Here is a 20,661-nt window from a genome sequence, read left to right as displayed (position 1 = left end):
CATTAGATTTTACCAGACCGGTCAGTCTGCTTGGCATTGAAGACTTGAAGGAGGAGGATGTGAGTAGCTAGGGTGGGAGCACTGATGTGCAAAGTGATAATAAAAAGGAAAACAATTAGCATTAGTGAAGACAACAGACAGTAAAGAAAATGGCTCTGGTAAGAGGGAGCTGTTTCTAATCAGAGGAGACAAAAATCAAGAACGATTGAAATGGAAATTGATCTATTATTTTTACTACTTTCTTTAAAAAATAAGCCATAGGTCATTTGGATTTACCTACTGTTTCTCCCTGTCCCTTGTGTAGGCAAAATGTATTGTACTGATTTAGTGCCTTGATTAGCAAGTCATTTTTCTGTATTTTTCCCTTTATAAAATTTCTTCTTTGTTACTCATCTTTTTTTTTATGCCATCAATTAAAAATACCTCTACTATAAATACACAATAGCTATCATTTAAATTAGGCCAAAGTTTTAAAAATGCCCTGTAAGATTTTTCATGTCAGAATAATTCAATCACTATTATGTTTCCTTGATGCAACTATTTTGGGACTTAGCTTGTTCCTTGATAGGATTTTAATTAAGTCATTTACATTTAATTTCCAAATATGTAGCTGTTACAGAAGGCAGGAAGGAAAGGGGAAAAAAAAAAAAGAAACCTGAAGACAACCTATTTTAACAAAAATATTTCTGATATAAAAAATGAATCTGAGGAATACATATTCAGTGATAAGTATTCTAGTCCATGTCTGGTAAACTCTCAGATAATGGCAGCATGGTAGGGTCACTGGGGTTCTATTAGCTCAATTAATGAGGAGTAAGATAAGGCTAACACCTAGCTCTTCAAACGGCTAAAAAATAGAGCTGGTAGTAATGGAGTTATTAACCTTCACCAGCCATTGAATTTTGCTGCTGATTCAAACTCCATTTCCTAGTTCAGGCCTCCATTAATAGGCTGTTTATTATCCCTAATCCACACTGGGATCAGCTGCAGAAATATGAAAGCCCCATGTAAAGACCAAATAGTTAAAAAAATATAAATCTTTTTTTTTCCATTATGATTTTTCCCTTTTGTTCTCAGCATATTCACCGATTCTGTCTCAGAAATTATGAACTTCATTATTCTAAACTGTTTGAATACAGGTTCTTAGTAGAGTGATGAAAAAGAAGCTTTAAAAATATGTAAGAAGATCACGTAATTGGGGATACAGCCACATCCTTTTGAAGACCAAATAAAACAGAGCTGGAAAACTTGTATTGGAGAAGCTACTGCTGTTTATTTTCTCTACTGGGAAAGAAAAAGCTTTAGCATTGGCAAAATGGGTATTTGAAATATATTATACACTTCTTTTGTTGTACCACTAGGTCAACTCTCAAGCTCATCCCTCCCCTCCTGAATTTTGTCCATTTAGTGTGTTGTTGGCCATATTTCTTTTGTGTTTGCTGAGATGGGGACTGACAGCGTTATTTGCCTAACACAGGGAGACTGTTTGAAGCTTGTAGGTACTATTGTAATACAATTAATCAATACCGAGATATAACAATCGACCCTGGATTCAGAACAGATGGAAAAAACAATGCAAGTGATGTCGCAGAGGAACTGGGAATCCCAGAACACCCTTAGCAGTGGACCCCGTTGGAACAGATGGAAGGAGTGGTTTTATCAGCTTGAAGAGAACTCTAACGCAAACTGCGCTATAATTTTAATTACAAAGATCTTGAGTTAAAGGGTCCTTCGGCTCTTTCTCACTGAGTTTTCCAATATTGTTTCAATGAAAGGGACTCTATGTAGTTGCTGTAATCTACACACGCAAGACATTCCTCCAAAATCTATCACAGTACCATCTAATAACAACAGATATTAATGGAGATCAAAATAAAGATATAAATAACAAAAATATTTGTGCTACTATACATACATCCAGCATGCAGTGCTACCCTGAAAACTGAGTGAAGTTCTGGTTGTCACATCGTAGAAAAGAAACAGCTAGAATAACTAGAAAAGGTACAGAACAGCAAGACAGCATAATCAGATGAGTGAAACGACTTCCAAGAAAGGAAAGGATAAACACATCAAGATTCTTTGCATAGGAAAGAGACGGCTGAACCAGAATATACAACAGGATATAAAATCAGGAGTGTTACGAGAGGATGAACAGGGAACGCTTATAAATGTTTCTCATAATAGAAGAAAGGAACCCCCCAAAACCACAGTGTTTTCATATGACACCCAATTAAAAAGTAAAACTCCTTTCTATATGATTTGGTTGGGGCCAAAAGTATAATGCGTGGAAAAGGGACTATAAAGTCAAGGAAAATGGGCTATTAGACATAGTTGTCCAGATGACCCTCTGGCTCAGGGAATCTGTAAACTGCTGATTGCCTTAAACTGGCCTGGAACCAGCAGACAGCTGGTCATGAACCAGCTGAAGCTAATGACGAGAGATATACAACAGATGACACTGTTGCTGCTAAATCTGATTTTAACTATGTTTGGGAGAGAACGGGAGACAAGAAAGATTTTGCAAAATACTAAGAGGTTTCTGCACATTAGAACTATCCAGCACTATGCACTATTTCTTGTTATATATATATAATGCTTGTTGCTTAAACATTAACAATGGAAAAAAAGCTAAAATATCTATTTACACTCATTTGGATGAGGAACTGAATTCAGTCCTTTGCAAGTTCTGAGCTTCAGATGCCAACCTGTAATTGTATTTGGATTCCCACTTACCGTAGGCACTAAGTGGTTAATGACGTTCTTTCACTAGGTAGCTGAGAGACCACTAATAGATTCAGCTTCTTATTTGCCCTAAAGGCTGCCACAGTTCAATACGATTAGGATCCTGTCCACTTAAGCGATAACTGCTTCATGGGGAGGAACATAGAAAGCAATACATGGCTCTCCTCTCAGTATAGGAAGAGTAGTTCTTTGGTAGACAGGTTTTGTCTGATACAAGGCAGGTTTTTTCTGCACCCTTCTGTAAGCAAGCCTTTGCTCTTCTGCAAATTCTAATTTAAAGAAAACATTATACCTTACTTTTTCACTGGAAAATGAATTATTTTCCTTTTTGTTCCAGGGCAGTTCTTTGGATGCAGTGGCTGATGCTGTATGAGTTTTTTTATTATTACATTTTAACAAACTTTATAGCCCATTTTGTTTGTTTTCAAATAACTTTATTTTCCTTCTTTTCTATCATCAATTACTAGGTTTGTTTTTCTTTTCATAAGATGGAGGAGTCAGGAGACTGATCCTGCTCAATGCTGTATAATTTAGTATTATGTGTACTAGCTTTATGAGGTGGGAGTCAGATAAAACATAGTATTTGAACACTAACCATTTATTAGCTCTAAGGAATAGATTTATGACTTGACAACCAGACAATAACTCTGTGTTCTGATCAGCCAAAGAGGTCTACTTTGAGTTCAAAACACAGAGTAACATACTCTTTCACAAATAATTTTGTTTACTGATGTGACTAGATTTTAATAATAAACTTGATATATATGTAAATTTATTTTAATCTAATTTCATCAACAGAGTCCTCCTAAAAATGAGACTTTGTAGATTGTTCTATGTCTGATTTATAGATTTCTGCATCCTATTCCCAGATTGATTTCAAGGCTATAATTCTATCAGGGTTTTCTCCTGATGTCAGAAACACTACCTCTGCAGATAGTGTTTTATAACTAGCATCACAACTGCAACTGAATTACTGCCCTGCTATCCTATGCTGCAATATGTCCTTTTGTTTATAATCACCCTCTCTCCCTTATACACCTACTACTTCAGCTGCATGGAAAATAACAGCTCCAAAATCAATCAGGTAGCATGATGTCTGGTTTTGTCCCCTACTTCAACCCCTATGTAAAATAGAGGGGACCAAATTCTTAACTCAGATATGAATGTGCATAGCTCTTTAAAGAAAATGGAAGCTGAGCAAATGGATGAGTGCAAAATCTCTACACTGAGGATCTTATAACAAGTTGTTCTTCCTCACTTGATGAGGTCTCGATCCTACAAAGGAGCACGCATGAGTATTCACAGTGATATCGTACTCAGATACTTGTTTAGGGACTCAGCACCTTCTTCTTAAGTGCATATGAAGAATAATCCACGGGAAATGTTATTTAACTGAACCTAGCATAACTATCAAAATTTCTTCTCCCTTTTTTTCATGAGGTAGACTCTTATTTAGGATGTACTTTAAATTACTTTCAATAAATAAGGCTGTTTTCACATAATTTAATTTTCAAGCTTTGGTATCATAACTGCTAGCTCCTTCCCTTTTCACTGTCCTCTTTTCTCTTTACAACTCAACCTTACCCTTTCACGTCTTTCCACTGTAAATTGTACCCTCTACAGGCAGCATGACGGTGTGGGGGGCAAGTTGAAGGCAGCCACAGAGAAGACACAGGAAGAGTACCTTTGCCAACTTAAACATTTTTAAGGACAAGCATTTTGGAAGCATAAAGACCATAAATTTCAATGCACAGCTTTGGAGTAGATGTTATGTCCGCCAGTGGTATGGATTAAACCAAGAACTCCTGGAGGGGAATGGAAAAGCCTCTCGATTTTGATGAGTAGGCCAACATTTCAAATGCTCACCACCTTTGGACTAGCTATGAAGAGTAACCCCATTTTATTTGCCTGGATGTCATAACAGCTCTCTTTTGATGCTCATTTCTCTTATATTACATTTCTGAACACTTCATTATAGCTCAAATAAAATATAATTCTCATGTTGTTTTTAATTATTTCACAAAACCCAAAAGTCTCATAATGAGCTCCTCGCAGTGCTAATATATTTCCATGATATTATGCCAATGCTAAAGTAAGAAGAAGTAGATCCTCTTCCTGCTGCAAATAAAATACACCTTCAGATATAATCCAAATTTTAATCCGTTTCTTATGGCTTGCCTTTAGAGGTAACTCAGACAAACAACCAGAAGAACAAACTTCTCTCTTTTACAATTTGGTCACCTGGCAGATTTGTAAGGCCAGTGCTCTATTTCCCACTCTCCAGGGATGAGAGCCCTTTTCTAGATATGTAAGGAATAAACAAATAAGATGCAGCGGCCTATATAATGTCAGCAAAGATCTGTGTCTTTCCACAGACTTGTCATATATGTAACGTGCTAAATATGTATCTTACCTGTTTGGAATAATATGTGCTTTTTGCAGCTCTTCTCCCTGCTCTATGTCTCTTGGGAAGCCACGAAGCACCCAACCGTTGGTCACGCAGTCCAGTGCATTTAGGCGACCTGCCAGGATCTTCATAACAATGTTGTCTGGGACTGCAAAGGATTAAAAAGATGATGTTTATTTTGTATGCTGAGACTGAAATTAAGGAGGTTACACACTACCTTTTTCTGGTTAGACTGCTACATGAACTAAAAGACAAAAAAATACAAACATGTTTACACGTGACAAATTTTGGAAAGAGGAGTTACTGCTGACTGTGCCTATTTACTGTGTTATCACTGAAACCCCAAAATCATAAGGAACTGTAGGACTACAGTAAAGTATTTGCTAAAAACAGATGCTCCCATAGTTTTGCAATGTACTTTTTCTCTCAGCCATCCTCAGCTGATGTCACAATGAAGCGTGTGACATAATCTTATAAAAATGCAAAAATAATGACCTGAGTTGTGTAAAAGAATCCTAAAACAGGGAAAAAAAATGTCTGTAGCACTCTGTATTTAACTTAGGAGATCATAATGGTTCTGCCATAGCAGGCTAGAAGTGATATTTCTCTATTTTGCGCAAAGGCTTGAAGCTTTTATAACTGAAAACAAATTTCTAAAATGTATTTCAACTACTGTAATTACTACACTGATGACTCCATAATTTTAGAGATAAACGTTCTCTTTCCTCTATTATTATTTATCTTTAGGACAAGAGAGTAACACCAGCAAGATTCTGATCAGGCTTACAATTACTATGCAGCTTTAAAATTGTATTTAATCAGACACAGTAGTGAGGAGGTATCCTGCATATTTCCCACTATAGTCTTCATGAAGTAAAAATATTTTTACCAAGATACTTAAATTTACATCTCTCTCTTACTATTATTTTTTTAATAGGAGAATTAAACAATCTGGTTCAACAAGAGTGACTGTATATTTTCCAAAGATCTTGCAATGGGTTGGGTTTCCTGTCAAATAACTGAAGAAAGGTCAGCAAAATCACCTCAAGCTACTTCCCAAAGAAGCAGCCAAAACAATTTGCAAGAAGCAACGAGAGCCCCTTCTCTTTATTTGTACAGTATGTCTAATACACTGTTGCCTCTCCTGGAGACAAGCAGTAAAAAATGCTACATAAATCCACATCACGGGATGTTGATGTTTTGATACTCACCCTGCCATTGCATCTGCATACAAAAATACAACAAGTTCTTGTAGGAGAGTGTATGCGTCAGATTCCTAACAATGCAATTCGCTTTAGGACTAGCTGACAGGAATGCGCCTGTATTTTAGTAGAGTATATTATTGTCAGTGCACATTTATACCCTGGATACAAGCAGGTTTTAAACCACAATAATAGAATCCATTTGCTTCCTGGAATTTAACATTTCCTCAAGACTTATGCCTCTATCGTGAAATTCATTACCTCACCTTCAAGTAATCAAATTACTGAGTTTACAGAATTGCACTCAGAACTCAATGTACCAGCAAAAACAGAGGAAAACCACAGGGAATTAATTAGAAAACAAATTAGTGTATTAATTGAGGATACCCGCTTCACGTTATTAAAAAATAATAATCAAACCCAAGTTAAGGAAAGTACTGTTCTCCATCTGCTAAAAGAAAAAAGGGAATTGAATAAAATCGTTACCAGTCACTTGACAGAGATTAAAATGGCAATGCAAAACTAGGCATTCCATTAAAAATAGGATTCACAAAATTAGCAGCAGGCAGAAACGTTATTAGACAGATGTTTCCTATCTGGTTATACGAGACCTGAGCTGCAGGCAGGCATACTGGGGATAAGAGGAGAATTACCAAGCTCTTTACAGGTCAGTTCTTCTCCCCAGCCTCCAGGTTACAAGAACTAATACTAAAAACCAAGACATGCCAGTAGGAAAAAAAAGAATAAAAAATCTCACTTGCTCTTTCCCCAAAATGTATTCCATACAAAGACTGGCGGAATTTTCCTGGTACTCATGAATTTCTGGCTGTAGCACTAAACTTCCTATCTTGATCTGTGTTGTTTTATCAAGATTCCTATTGGAATCATTAGTACGGATTTACAAAGATGCCATATTATGTGATTTTTAAAACATTTTCAAAATGCTTACAGCCACCTCTCCTAGGGAGATGAATGAGACCTACAAACCCACATGTAAAATTGCACTAAAGCAGGATTCTGCCAGAGCTGACGTTCCCTGTCAGATAAACAGGGAATCAGGGCAAGCACTTGAGCCCCAGGAATGGCACAGAAAAATAAGTGGATACACCACGCTCTCCATCTTTGGAGATTCTCCAGTTCCAGGAGTTAAATTGCTTCCAATCTGCATACAGCAAGAAGAAACACCAGTCTACAAGAAATTAAAAAGCAATTATGATGGAAAATAGGCAGCATCTCTTCATCTGATCACTTCCCATTAGTCTTCTGTAATGCCAGAGGAACAAAATCTTCCAGTTTGGTGACTGTTTCTGAAAAAAACTGGAGCAACCAGAAGAGGAAAAAAATCTAGCAAGATGATGTAACAATTAATTAACAATTTAGCTAACACCACATCAGGTTGTTGGTTCTTTTGAGTAGTACTGGGGATACGTGGTAACCCTGATATCTTGCTAATTTCAGTGATGACTGACTAGAAGGTATCAGCAGTACACTTCAGATTGTTTGTACACTCATGTACGTATATACATCACTGAATAATATAGATGCTTACATATTTTCTGTGCCTTCCTCTAAAGCTTGATAGTGAGAAATAAAACATAAACAAGTCAGACAGCAAGCTCTGCTCTCCTCTTGATTAGCGAACATACCTATCACTTCAACACAATAGGGGAACATAGCTTGTTGGCTGTTCAATGGCATTACAAAGTACATCAGCTGCCCTTGAACAGGAACAGTCACGCTTAAAACAGATGCATTAAAACTGTAAAACATCTTCCACAGACCAGAAAAAAAAAATAAGAGGGAAAAGGAAAGAAAAAAATCAGTATTATTCGTATTTTGCTGTGGTATAGACAGAGTAGGTAATGAAGAACTCTGCAGTACGGCATTCCTTGTCACTCATGTGGAACTGTCTCTGGAATGCAAGGGAAATTAATAACCTATAATTGGAGTGACACACAATCTGTAAGTAACTAGCCATAGGTCTCCTGGCCTTTAGCACATGACCCAGAGGGCTATATAGCAAAGTAAAATTTACAGCTTTTCTGATGAGGCAGTCAATCTGCATGTTTTAAGTAGATTATGAAGCACAAGAGCTTTGAATAATCAATTCCTTTTCAACATAAGCTTCTGTGAGTTTCCAACTCTGAAAGTTGGAGGAACGAAGCTCTAGAGAGGTTTTACTTTATCATTAGAGCGGTCCAAAGATAAGTTTCTTGTAAAAATTACAATTTGCTACAAAGAGATATCCAGACTAGGAAATGTGGCAGCACATCTCTATTAAGAAGCAAAATCCAGGTACAGGAGTAAAATCCACCCTCAGAAGTAATTCTGCAAAGCAGCTGAATTACAATGATACCCAACACTGAGAACACTGTATGTAGCTGTGGACCAAGTTCATGGTGAGCCTCAGGAACAGTATACGTGGCAGAACTGGGCCACAACCAACTTCATATAGAAAGGCAATTCATTCATGCATACATTCTTGCCTAATGTCAGTACCACACAACATATTTCCTTTATTTTCCAGCCTGTCTTGGCCACGTTAATAGGCTAGACTACACAGCTGAATTAGCAGCTGTGGACTTACATAGTGATCTAATCAATTCAAGGGTAAGATCTGGCAGGACACAGGGAACAGAAGCTTCAAGTACTGCTGCTCGTGCCGGAACTGCTGCATAGACACCTAGAGATTTTCTGTCTCCATGACTGTCAGTCAGCACCTTCCAGCAGACCATTTAAAAATAAATTTACTTCCCAGAGCTTCAAAGCTTTTCACAAGTAAAAGGTACTTCTCATGAAAAGTACTTCCTCATGAACTCATGGGAGTGTGGCCTATTAGCTCTTGCCCAACCCATAGATCTGCACGACTAATAGAAAACCCTATCAGGCAATCAGTTGACAAAATCATACCATCTGCTCAAGACAAAAGTAACAGAACATTAAAGGCACAGTCTGAAAGGCAAAAACAGTACTTGAGAGATTACAGGGCACTGTTCTCCAATAGCTTCAATGCTGTCAGTGCTCCAAGCTATACAATTATCATATTTAAATTGATTCCTCCTCCATACACTTCCCTTTAAAACGGACTTTTGATGGGTATTGACTCACTTCTCCAATGTTATAAACCCTTCTTTCTAAGCACAGCATAAATGCATTTGCAGGCATAAATTGTCAGCTTTGCGCTATAAAAAGTTTAAGGTCTTTTAGACAATATTGTCCGTTCGCCCTTTATACTTCTCTTGCAGATTTTTTTTAAGCTCGGTCTGAAGACTTTCACTGCTAATTCAGACGCCTGAGGCTTTATCCCAGTACTTGACAGTTAACATCTTGCCCTGAGTATAAGCTACTGCCAAAGGCTACTTTCCTGGGTTGTCCTGTCAATCCTAAAATTAGCAAGGCATGCGATTTGGTTATTTTATTGCTCTATGAACTCTGCTTTATTCACATTGGCTCATTTTATTTGGGTCTTTCAGAGAAGTATTCTGTTTTCTTGCCTACGTTATGGTCCTCAGATTGCCTCAATTTATTTCTAACACGTTTGAAAATGATTTCGCAGCGATTCACCATCGTGTAAGCCTAACCAATATTTTAACCGAATCCTGCCAGCGCACCAGACGCCTGAAAACGGGCTTTTTATTATTATTTTTTTTTAATTCAGAGCAAATTCCGACTCCTGCAAACAACGAGAACCCCAACGCCCCTCCAGAGCGAGGGGTGTTGGCGGCGAGAGGCCGGCCTTCGCCCCGGGGCAGCGCCTGGGCCTGACCGGGGCAGAAGCGCCTGGGCCCGGCCCGGCGGCGGGGGCCTGGCCCGGGGGGAAGCGGCTGGGCCCGGCCGGGGGAGGGAATCGCCTGAGCCCGGCCGGCTGGGCCCGGCCTCTCGCTGGTTGTGTGCCGCCACCTGCCGGGCACGGTGGCACCGGCACGGCCCGGCCGGGCCCCGGCAGCAGCTTCCAAGCGGCCCGGTCTGGGTTATTCGCGGAAACCGCAGGAGCCCCCCCGCGGGCGCGGAGCTCCACGCCGCCGCCTCTCTTCTTCTCCTCTCGGTGCCGGCACATAAAGAGGCGATGGAACAAATAAGAACCGGCGTGGCATGTGCAAAGCACTGTAACGCGTATTTAATAATCTCATCAGATGGAAAACGTGCACGGAAATAGTCGCCGCTTGCTCATTTTGTACGTACAGCACTGCTGACTTCCCCTAAGAACTGGAATAATTATTTTGATACAGTAAAATAACGATGATAACGATGATAAAATGTCTCACATCCACATTTTAGATATTTCTGTCTCTTCTAATATACTAAAGCCTCTTCACCCCCCCCCCCAGGTTTGTTGTCATCTGAAATAAATATTAGCTGTATTAAGAAGTGCCAACAACATTTCTAAAGCAGGTATGTATGATCCCAAAGCATCAATCAAACGATCCATGATAAATTAAGACCTTCAGAAATGGATGTTGAAGTGAAAGGAGCGCATCATTCTTTCTCACACAGTTATCAAAGCAGAGGTTCAGGAATCTACGTCTGATCCCATTTAGTGACGAGGTAAGAATCCAGCCCCCTGCACTGTTTTACCTGTTAGTGGCATCTTCAGTGTAGCAATAGAAATTCAGTCCAAACTCGGTATCCAGCATACAAAATATATATATATATAATAATAATAATAAAAGCATTTTCCCCTCTGAAAATAGTCCTTGCAAGGTTTTCAGCATCTCTGTGTATTTGCCTAATGACCCCGGCTATCCGGGAGGCACAGGATGATCTAGTGGGCTGACACTAAGGTCAGGATCCACACACCTGGGTTCCCATCCACGCTCGCTCATTGATTGCAGCAAGGCTTGACCTGAATTAGGTTTTCTGCCTCAGTTTACCCACCTGCAAAACAAAAGCTACTCTGAATTACCTCACAGGTATGTTTCTAACCTGAAAGTTTCTAAAAGTAGCAGCAAAGCATATATTTTCACTACTAGCTTTTAGTCCTTCTGCAGAGAGAATACAGCTAAACACCAGACAGCAAGCACAGTTCTAACCCAGGTAATGCATCATTTCCATCATCAAAGATCCCTATTTCTTCCATATTTTTAAACAAGTTCAGCGTAACTAAAGAGTACAGGGCTTGTGACAGGACAGAATTTGGCCTATAAAAACCCTTTTTACATTGATAATATTCAAAAAAAGAAGAAATTTAGTCTGACAACCTTGGTGAAAAAACATCTTGGCTTTCTATACCAGATACTGACTCACCATGTGATGAGAAGAGAGGACATTACAGGGTTTGTTGTCCTTTATCAGTGATGCCTGGTACCAGCAGGCACTCCAGATCTGTCACAGTCCTGCATCTCCCCTTACTGCTCCCCCCAGTGCCTACCATCCACATTAAAGGGACATTCAGCCCTCTAACCCAAACAAATTAGCAGGGCACAGTAAACCTAGCGTCACCCTGGCTCACTTTACAGTTACACAGAGAACAGTGAATGAATGCAATGTTTCAAAAATATAAAGTGATATACAAGAGCCAATAAATGTACTGCTTGTCATAAAAAAGCATTTCATACAGGAGCCTGATTCTGTATGGATGGCTCCCAGTGAATTACAGCCAAAGCCAGAATTTGATGTTAAACTCTGAAGACCATAGAAAGGGATGCTGCCAATGTGCTTTCCCTTCCAGTTATCTCATAAAAACTCATGTGATTTCCGCATCCCAAGCTCCAAACAAAAACAACAACAACAAAAAAACAACAAACAGAATCAAAGCCTTTTGCTCAGGAGCTAGTGCTGCAAGAAGAGTAGCAGGGAGGGAAATAAAGCATTTCCAAGTTTTTTCCAAATGACTGTCTGCAATAGAGATCAAAATAAACAAAAGGGCCGCAGCTTCACTCAAACCCACGAGGGCTTTTTGGCACTTTGGTGGTGCACCATGCTCCCCCATGACAAAAAACGGGGACCATGGGCATGGTACTTTGTAACCTACAAACTGTTTTTCTCCCTCTTGCAAACCCAGACTCCAGCATCGCTGCCCATGTGATTTAAGATGCCTAATACTGGCCTGTTGATACTCCAGTGAAAATAACAATGGTGAACAACGCCGCAAAACCAGGAGACTGGCAAAATTTACCTAGGCAGGACCATATATATCATCCACTGACTGAGTGATCCTCAAAATTGCTCAAAAACAAAAATCACCTCACTAGCCTCTTAAAATCACACACACTGTATCTTCTGATCTGGATTCAGGTTGTTTTGTGTGTGTGTTTATTTTTTAATCTTAAATGGGATGGTCTTTACAGGTACCTTTGTAGACCGAGTCTCCCCAGTGTCACTGCAGCCCTGAATATCTGGTAACCAGCAGTGGCAATTTTGATTGTTTGCCTGTTGTGCAGATTAAAGAAAATATATTCCAGAATTTCAAATAAAGGAAATGGGGGGCTCTAATTTATCATATTGTAGTGATTCAACACATTAGAAAAAGAAGTAAAATTCAGGAAAGATGACAACTTACTGTCTACATGCCTTCATGTAAAACTTTCTATTCTACGACCTTGCATCTTTTATTAAAATGTGGACACCTAAAACAGAAAATATATATATATTTAAATTTTATTTTGTTCTCTTGACCACCAATTTTCTCCTAGCAGGAAAAAAGACTGCTACCTATTTTCCATAAAAAAAACCTTTGTAGCAGTCCCAGAGGAAAAGTCAAAAGTTTGACTTGAAAAACGGAGCTACTTCAAAAGCATTGTCAAACAGAGGTGAAGGTTTCTTAAAAATGCATAAATTAAAGTATGGTATATTCATAAATATGTCTGCAACTTTACATAGTATATTTGTGATTGAGGTGCATATATAGATGAACATTTGCTATCATTATAAAACTAACTTAAAGTAGAAAATCAATTTGTTTATTAGCTACTGTTTGGACTCTGTGTGCATAGGTACGTGTGTGTGTGTGCATGTGTGTGAAAAATGAAAGAAAAATGGAGAGTTTTTTTCAATAATAAAAAGGGAGTTGCACTGCAGGGCCCCTAAAGCTTGTGAAAAATTAAACTCGACGGATTCAAACTGTCCTATTTCCACTTCAAAAGAGAAGAGGCACTGAGCTCTTCCCAACTTATCTTCAAACGCCCAGCACCCTAGAAAGTTTCTTTAAAAAAAATAAAGTCTCTAGTTCCCCCAAGCACTGTACCCGTTACTGTAGCTGCTGTCTCTCCCTCTTCTAATTATACCCATGTGAGTCTATTAATCAACTTGTAAATTATTTAGAGAGCCATGCGCTGTCTTCAGCTAGTACAAACACACTGCATGCAAAGACTTGCTGAAAACCAATGGAGCTCCCAAAGGGTCTCTCTCCAATGTTCAGACAGCTTGCAGCTCGCCAGTACAGCGCTGTTAAAAACAAGAAATAACACTAAGCTTACCTCCTCAGATATAAAGATTTACTCAGCCTTTCAACTCTGAGACTCTTTGCAAGTTTTTAAACAAAGAGGAAGCTGCTCTATTGTCAAATCTTTACTTCACACTTAGTGATGAGAATATTAATTTGATGTCAAAAAAAACACCCACAAGTGCTTTCAGTGAGACTGTGATCACAATCACCAGGGGACCCCAACTTTCAGAGGCTACACCAAAAAGCACCCCTTTAAAACCATTCCAATTTAAAATAAGTGGGAAAATCTACATTTGTACAGTAATAGTTTTTATTAGAAAATAGTAGAAATTATGGAATTCCAGATTTTACCCCCCACATGAAGACTGCCATTGGGGACAGCTTCAGATATTACTACTTAAAAAATGGAAAAAGGAAGGGGAAAAACAACACAGATTGTGTGTGTTCAGCTCTAACAGGCTGCAAACAGTGCAACATTATCTGTCTTCCATGAATCAGCTCTCTTTACTACCTGAATGTTCATTTTGGTGGGAAAAAAAAACATTACCCAAACTAATAGCAGTTTTCCCAGCTGAAAAGCAGAATCTTACTGTTTGGGGATTGTTTTTTTTTTTTTTTTTCTTTTTTTTTTCTGTACTTCATGCTGTTTTCCTGTCATTTCATTTTTTCTTGGCTTCATTTATTGCAGCCTTGCAAACGTATATTAATTAGCAGTGATCACTCCATGCTATTTCACCACAAAGACATGTAAAATTGAACACATAGAATGGTATGCAAATTTCTTTCCAACTGACCAACACCAAAATGCTTTTGCTTCTATTTTCATTAATAAAATGCAAGCATCTCAAGGGGTAAGCGCCGGGGACGTTTTAAAAACAAACAAGCAAACAAAAAAGATATGCTTTCTGCAGTTTTTTTGTTCTTCTCAGATATCAAATTCCGGCAGACATCTTTAACAAGGTGAACGTAGACACTGCAGATGGAACATTAAATTAATACGTGCCCGTGTTCTAGATGAGACCGGTCCAGAATGCAGGCTAGCCTTCTTCAGAATTACAGCAATCTAGATAGACAAATTCTGCATAAAGGTCCTCATCAAGCCAGTGGGGCCTGTGTCTGGGCTATCCACACATGCAGTATTTGTCTGTATTTGTCCTGAATTACTAGAAGGGGAGGACCAGTCTGCGGAACAGTCTTTTCACCACGTTTCAGTAGGAATCAGACTGAGTGAATTAATTTATGTGAGTTGTCTTGCTGCCTGCGGAAGGGTCACTGCCTGGGAAAGGTCACTGAGGTCGCCTCTTACTCCAAATGTTAGTCTTCCCGGGCTGCCCAAGCAAACGGCATGTGCTAAATTCAGCGTTATTGACCGAGATTTAAACTAGCAGGAGTTAGGGACCAGAAAACTGGCGTCAGATTCCAGGGCTGGTAATTTTCTGCCCAGAGTATATTTAGCAATAATTGCCCAGTATTCAGTGAAAACCACAATATATTAAAGGAAAGTCAGTGCATTTCAGATCAGTTGTCCAAAGAAGAAATCTGTGTTTATGATAGACAGAAAGCAGTCGGGTTGCTGAACTTTTAACTGAGAACGCATTTTAAAATATCTAGTGAGCACCGACTGTAGGCTAGGATGTTCTGGGAATTAAAAATTTAATGGGCTCAAAAATGTCTGTGCTACCTTCATTAAGCAAAATAAATCACCATACTAAAAATGGGAAATTTTGTAAAGCAAGAACTAAGGTCTTCATGAGAAAACAAACACTAGAAAATACAGAAAATGGGAATGCACTGAGTTGCCTTCTGGGGTGAATAATAGAATTGTCTGGGCTGTTCTTGAAATACATGTACTATACATGAAGCAGCAGTACAGGAAGAAAACAATACAAAGAATGTTTGTGAATCCCGAAAACAAGAAAAGATCCGGAGTTAGTCAACCAGAACTAGAACAGAATAGACTGTGCACAGCCTCAATAACTCAGCAATGAGTTTGATCTGAATAAGCTAGTTTTTGAGCCTTTTTATGACACCATGACATACCCTGTTGGCATATCTTGAATGACTAATTGTATGCAATCAGTTGTGTCCACAGGACAGGAAACCACACTGAGATCAGTCCCCAGAGCAAGCATTTTAAGAATATATGAGACATGCCTCTAGATTTTATGGCACTAGTTTGTTTTTGACTAGCAATGATTTAAGCGCCACATTTCTTGTGGTCTATCTTTGTTTCAAGGGTATTCTGCAATGCTACCGCTTCCATGATTCCTTGCCCAAAGGAAGTACTAAGGTTACTTGGGACATAACTAGAAAAGCAATGAAAATTTTGAAGACCTAATTCCTTTCACAGTTATAACACTGCAAAAGTCTGTATTTGTCCTGAACTACTGTTATTGGCTAAACTAATTACTGAAATGTGATTTTCTTGCAACTGAATGTAGTCAATAATACCACGAGAATCTTTCCTCTGTATTAATCTGGCTGTGACTCTACAGTAAGGTTTCTTTTCCCATTTTTCCTTCTCAGTACACTATGTTCTTTCATTTTCTTCAAGGCTCTTGTGAGGGTATTAGTGAATTGTTAGTGTTTACTATAGTAAATTCATTCTTTGTTATTCCTGGGAGAAGAGGATTAGCAAAATGACAGAACTTATTATTTCTGGCATTGTTACAGAATATTTATTTTTATTTATCCATTAATTTTGTAGTATGTCTCACCAAATAAAATATATGTGCATAGAACAAAAACGATGAGAGACTTTTTTTAGCACGATGCACAGAAATATAGTTATGACTCCCATTAACATGCAGAAGCACTATACAGATTTATCCTTGCATGTTATATTAAAAAATTCATCTAAATCTGAAATAACTTCTAATTTGGAGGAAGAAAGGAATTACAACTTCAATTTCATTTTCCTGAAACAAAAGCAGCTCCCTTGGAGTAAGGATGTGCATATTTTTAGGACCGGCTAAACATTACAATCTGTGCAATTATTTTACTCTACTGGGAATGCTTTTGATATCTCCTTCAAGGAACTTCAATGGTTAAGATGAACTTCATAAAATACATACAGAGCATTTTAGCAAAGAAAGCTCTTAAAAGACTTATCTTTGAATATGCAGATCATCCAAACTCCCATTTTGACCATAACTGAAATCTAGAGAGGGAGATATTTACAGTGGCAGTCCTCTACTCCATAGGGATGAGGATAAAGTGAAATTACACTGTACGCATAAGATTCTGAAATTAATGGATACCATCAAAAAGGCACGGGTCCAGAGCTTAAGATGCTCTATATGCAAGTTTGAATGCATACAAAAGTAGCCACATTCAGATCAATTGGACTACACGCATACGGAAGAGATTTCCATACTTCCATATCCAAGGCCTAGGATACATCACAATTAACAAAGGCTAAGACTGCTTGACTTTGAGCTAAATGGACATTCTGGTTAGCTGAGCTGGTTAGTAGATTTCTAAATCAGAAATTCTCACCTAGAAAGGGCAGCCATGAGCAAAAGAAACTGACAGTTGCTTACAGCCCATTACCCATTGATGACTCTGCCTATGTTACAGAGGACCCAGGTCCCCTATTTCAGGCTGCAGAGATTCATGCTTTCCATTCCCACAGTCCCCACATCAGTTCCTAGTCCCGCAATATGGTGGCTGCCACAAAATATTAATGCATTGAACTAGCTGAGTTACCGTATTAAGAATAATTACAATCATTCTCTAGAGATGAAGTTTAGAGATAAAATGTATTACCTTGTGGTTTGACGGAGGGATAGAATACCCAAAGCTGCAGGCTGCCAAAGGTCTTTTTGAAATGCTTAGAAAAGTACTGAATCTCTTGGTATGGTATCGAGGGAACCTCAGTTAATTTTATAGGCTCATGTTTCAGATCTGTGTAATTCAGTTGCAGAATTAAGCTATCATGCAAAAAAAAAAAGGGACTTTCAAGCCTTTCACCTCACCAAATGGCTTTTCTTGCCAAAAATAAAAAGACAATGAAGATTTCTCTTTGTCCAGGGCGTTTGCTCAAAATTCTACTAATACTGAAGCTTAACTGAGATTTCTCAATTTTCAGCAAGATCATCTCCCTGTATTTTTCTCATTAGTAACCATGTGGACTGTTGCTAGAAACAGGACTAAAAGTTCCTCTTCTGGGCCACTGTAATTTGGCAAAATAAATATGCTTGAACCCTACTGAAATATGACTTACCCTTTCGAACTATAGATCTTTTTTTTGATTTTTGATATCCACCACAGAAAACTATCTTTGTGCAAAACAAGTAACAAACAAGTTTAAGTTGCTGTCCTAATGTGCTTACAGTATTTATGATTTATCTGAAATCACTTGCATAGCCATCCAAAACCAAAATATACTTAGATATTCTTTGTGGTACTCCCCTCCTACAACCAAAAAGACTGATAGAAATGAATTACACAAAAACTTTATTTTTGAGTTAAAAATGCTTGTGTGAAACTGGATGAATCTACAGTAGCATTCTACAAGTCAAAATCTCTATATAAAAGCAGGTAGTCTTTAATATAGAGCTCTTGGAATTGAAATAAAAATGAAACATGATACTGTGCTTTAAAAAGCAGTTTTAAACATTTTAAAATTATACATCTATATCAGAATTCTGGTTTTGATTTAGAGATAAAAACCATGGAATTGAAATTTTGGAATGTGTACAAAAACCACTGAATTTCACTGGAACGGTGAACTATTTGAAGATACTGAAGAGACTAAAAATCTAAATTCTGTTACACAGTGCAAATAAGTCACATCTAATTGAAGGAATTAAACAACTTCCAGATTACTCTGAAGCAATTCAGATTACAATCTGACCAAGAAAAATTCACTCTCAATTTATCTTTTCCCACAAATTTGTAAGCACAGTTTAATGAGACAACAACGTGCCCTACCTGGGTATCCATTGTCAATGTAAGGCTTAACGAGTTCTCCAAGTTTTGTCTTGTCTGCAACAGCTTCCTTTAGCAGTAGCCCACAGCAAACTAAGAAGAAGGAAGAACAAAAAGACACGAGGTTAAATTTTAAAAAGGAAGCAACAAAGAAAAGGAAAAAAAAATACAGAAGCTGCATACTGGAATAAGGTCACTGAATAAAATAAAAGTTGTAGGTTTTTTGGGGTTGTTGTTAGGATTTTTTTTTTTTTGGCCAAGCAGAGCAAAAAGCAAAGACTGAGCAGGGGAGAATACTGAATAAAAAAGAATACATTTGGCAAAGATCATATTAAAAACAGAGATAGAAAGATACTAATGAAATATGTTACTGAAATAGTAACTCAAGGGATTGCTAGTGTTTTTTCACTTTTTATAAAGTTATAATTACTGAATAAAGTTACACCTGCTGAACAGCATCTGAACTGCACTGCTGGAGGTGCAGGATAATACGCAGTTCAAGGAAGTGACTCACTGGATCATTTAATGATCATGCAAGAATTATATTTAAAAAACTGTGCTAATGCAATATTATCATTGACATCAAATACACAGAACACCAGGAGATGCAGATTTAGAGTTCTAGTCAGGACTGGAGAACACGAAATACTGCTCCTTTGGGATCGTATAACACTTTTGGACCAAAGTTATTGAGGCTTGCTGCCCCCTGTGAGTTCATGTTACCTTATTTTACAGACAGGAAACTAAGGCATGCTGAAATTGCATGACACCACAGCATGTCCTAATTCCAACTAATTTTTAGTAAATATTAGATAATACTCACCATATATTATCACCTCACCTTTCAACTAACAATCCTAAGTCAATTCTGCCCTTTCTGAAATCTATAGCACCAACATCAACGGCACCGCTGACTTAATGGCAAAAAAGCAAGCTTTTTTATCTGTTTTATCACCACTAAGGACACTGTTATGGCAAACAGGAGTAAGAATAAAAGGACGTTTTTGGACAAAGTTGATTAAATTTATTTTTAAGTGACAAGAGATGAACACAAATTTTAACAGTTACCAGTTGTCCTGGAGAAGCAAATTGATATTCACAGCATAAGGTGTAAAAAGTAAGAGAAATTCAGTGCACAGACTACAGTTTAAGACAACAAATACATATATGCTTAAATTCAATCCAATTTATGAGAATATTTAAACACAGGATTAAATTTTTAAGCGTGTGCTTTAGTCCCAGTGGCCTAATTGGGAATTAAGTATGAGCTAAGTACTTTTCTGAAAACTCATGGTCTTCTGACTTTGTTTTAAATAAGTAATTTTTATATTTGGTTTACAGTGTGCTTACAATAAAATTCAACAGATGGGTGAAGCAGTAGTAATGGTATTTAGTAAAAAGAACTGCAACTCTCTTATATAGCAACTATTTTAAAAATGCAAATTTTGACCTAGTTGAAAACACTGAATCAAACTTGCAGTTTTAGAAATAAAGTTCAGAAAATAGTATTCAGAAACAAAAGAACATTGATTTTTCAATGCACTGAGACACATTTTAATTAAGCCAACTGCATAATTATTAAAAATACAGCTTCAAATAAATTTATTATTCAATTTTTAATATGTAATGATAAGATACAACAATAATAAAATACCTGATAGTGATAATAAAATAACTGATACACATTTCATCAATTTTATTTGTACTTCTCAATATTTTAGTATAGATTTTAAAATCATGTAAATTTACCTTTTTCAAGTTCAACGGATAGCAGTTTAGTCGTATTTATGTTTTTTTTTTTAAACTTTAAAATAGTAATAGTGATTTAAAATACCAAAATACTAAACCTAGACTAAACCTGCCAACCAATAGGCAGACGGTTTCATAGCTCTTTCCATGTGTTTAGTGGAAACACACAGACCTACGATCTAGCCACCAGCTGGAACGACAATATGGAAAGCCCATGGCATTTTCTGAAGGTTCAAGTTTGAACC

At 37.7% G+C, this 20,661-nt stretch overlaps 2 protein-coding genes across 7 annotated transcripts in view; one reads left to right on the top strand and one right to left on the bottom strand.

The window, feature by feature from the left end:
* AK8 (adenylate kinase 8) overlaps positions 1-20,661 on the bottom strand; it is a 76,656-nt gene that overhangs the window by 22,845 nt on the left and 33,150 nt on the right. For all 6 annotated transcript variants that reach the window (XM_080561797.1, XM_080561796.1, XM_080561800.1 and 3 more), the window contains exons 10-11: positions 18,671-18,760; positions 5,156-5,297 (exon numbers count right to left, since the gene is read on the bottom strand). In XM_080561797.1, the coding sequence (XP_080417923.1) occupies positions 5,156-5,297; positions 18,671-18,760 (232 nt within the window). The remainder of the gene's footprint in view (positions 1-5,155; positions 5,298-18,670; positions 18,761-20,661) is intronic.
* SPACA9 (sperm acrosome associated 9) overlaps positions 1-20,661 on the top strand; it is a 127,219-nt gene that overhangs the window by 74,956 nt on the left and 31,602 nt on the right. The gene's annotated exons all lie outside the window — the stretch shown is intronic.

Source organism: Anser brachyrhynchus (assembly GCF_964034855.1).
Source record: "Anser brachyrhynchus genome assembly, chromosome: 19".
Taxonomy (NCBI): domain Eukaryota; kingdom Metazoa; phylum Chordata; class Aves; order Anseriformes; family Anatidae; genus Anser; species Anser brachyrhynchus.
Note: the sequence above shows the minus strand (reverse complement) of the source record. Positions and strands in the feature narration are given on the sequence as shown.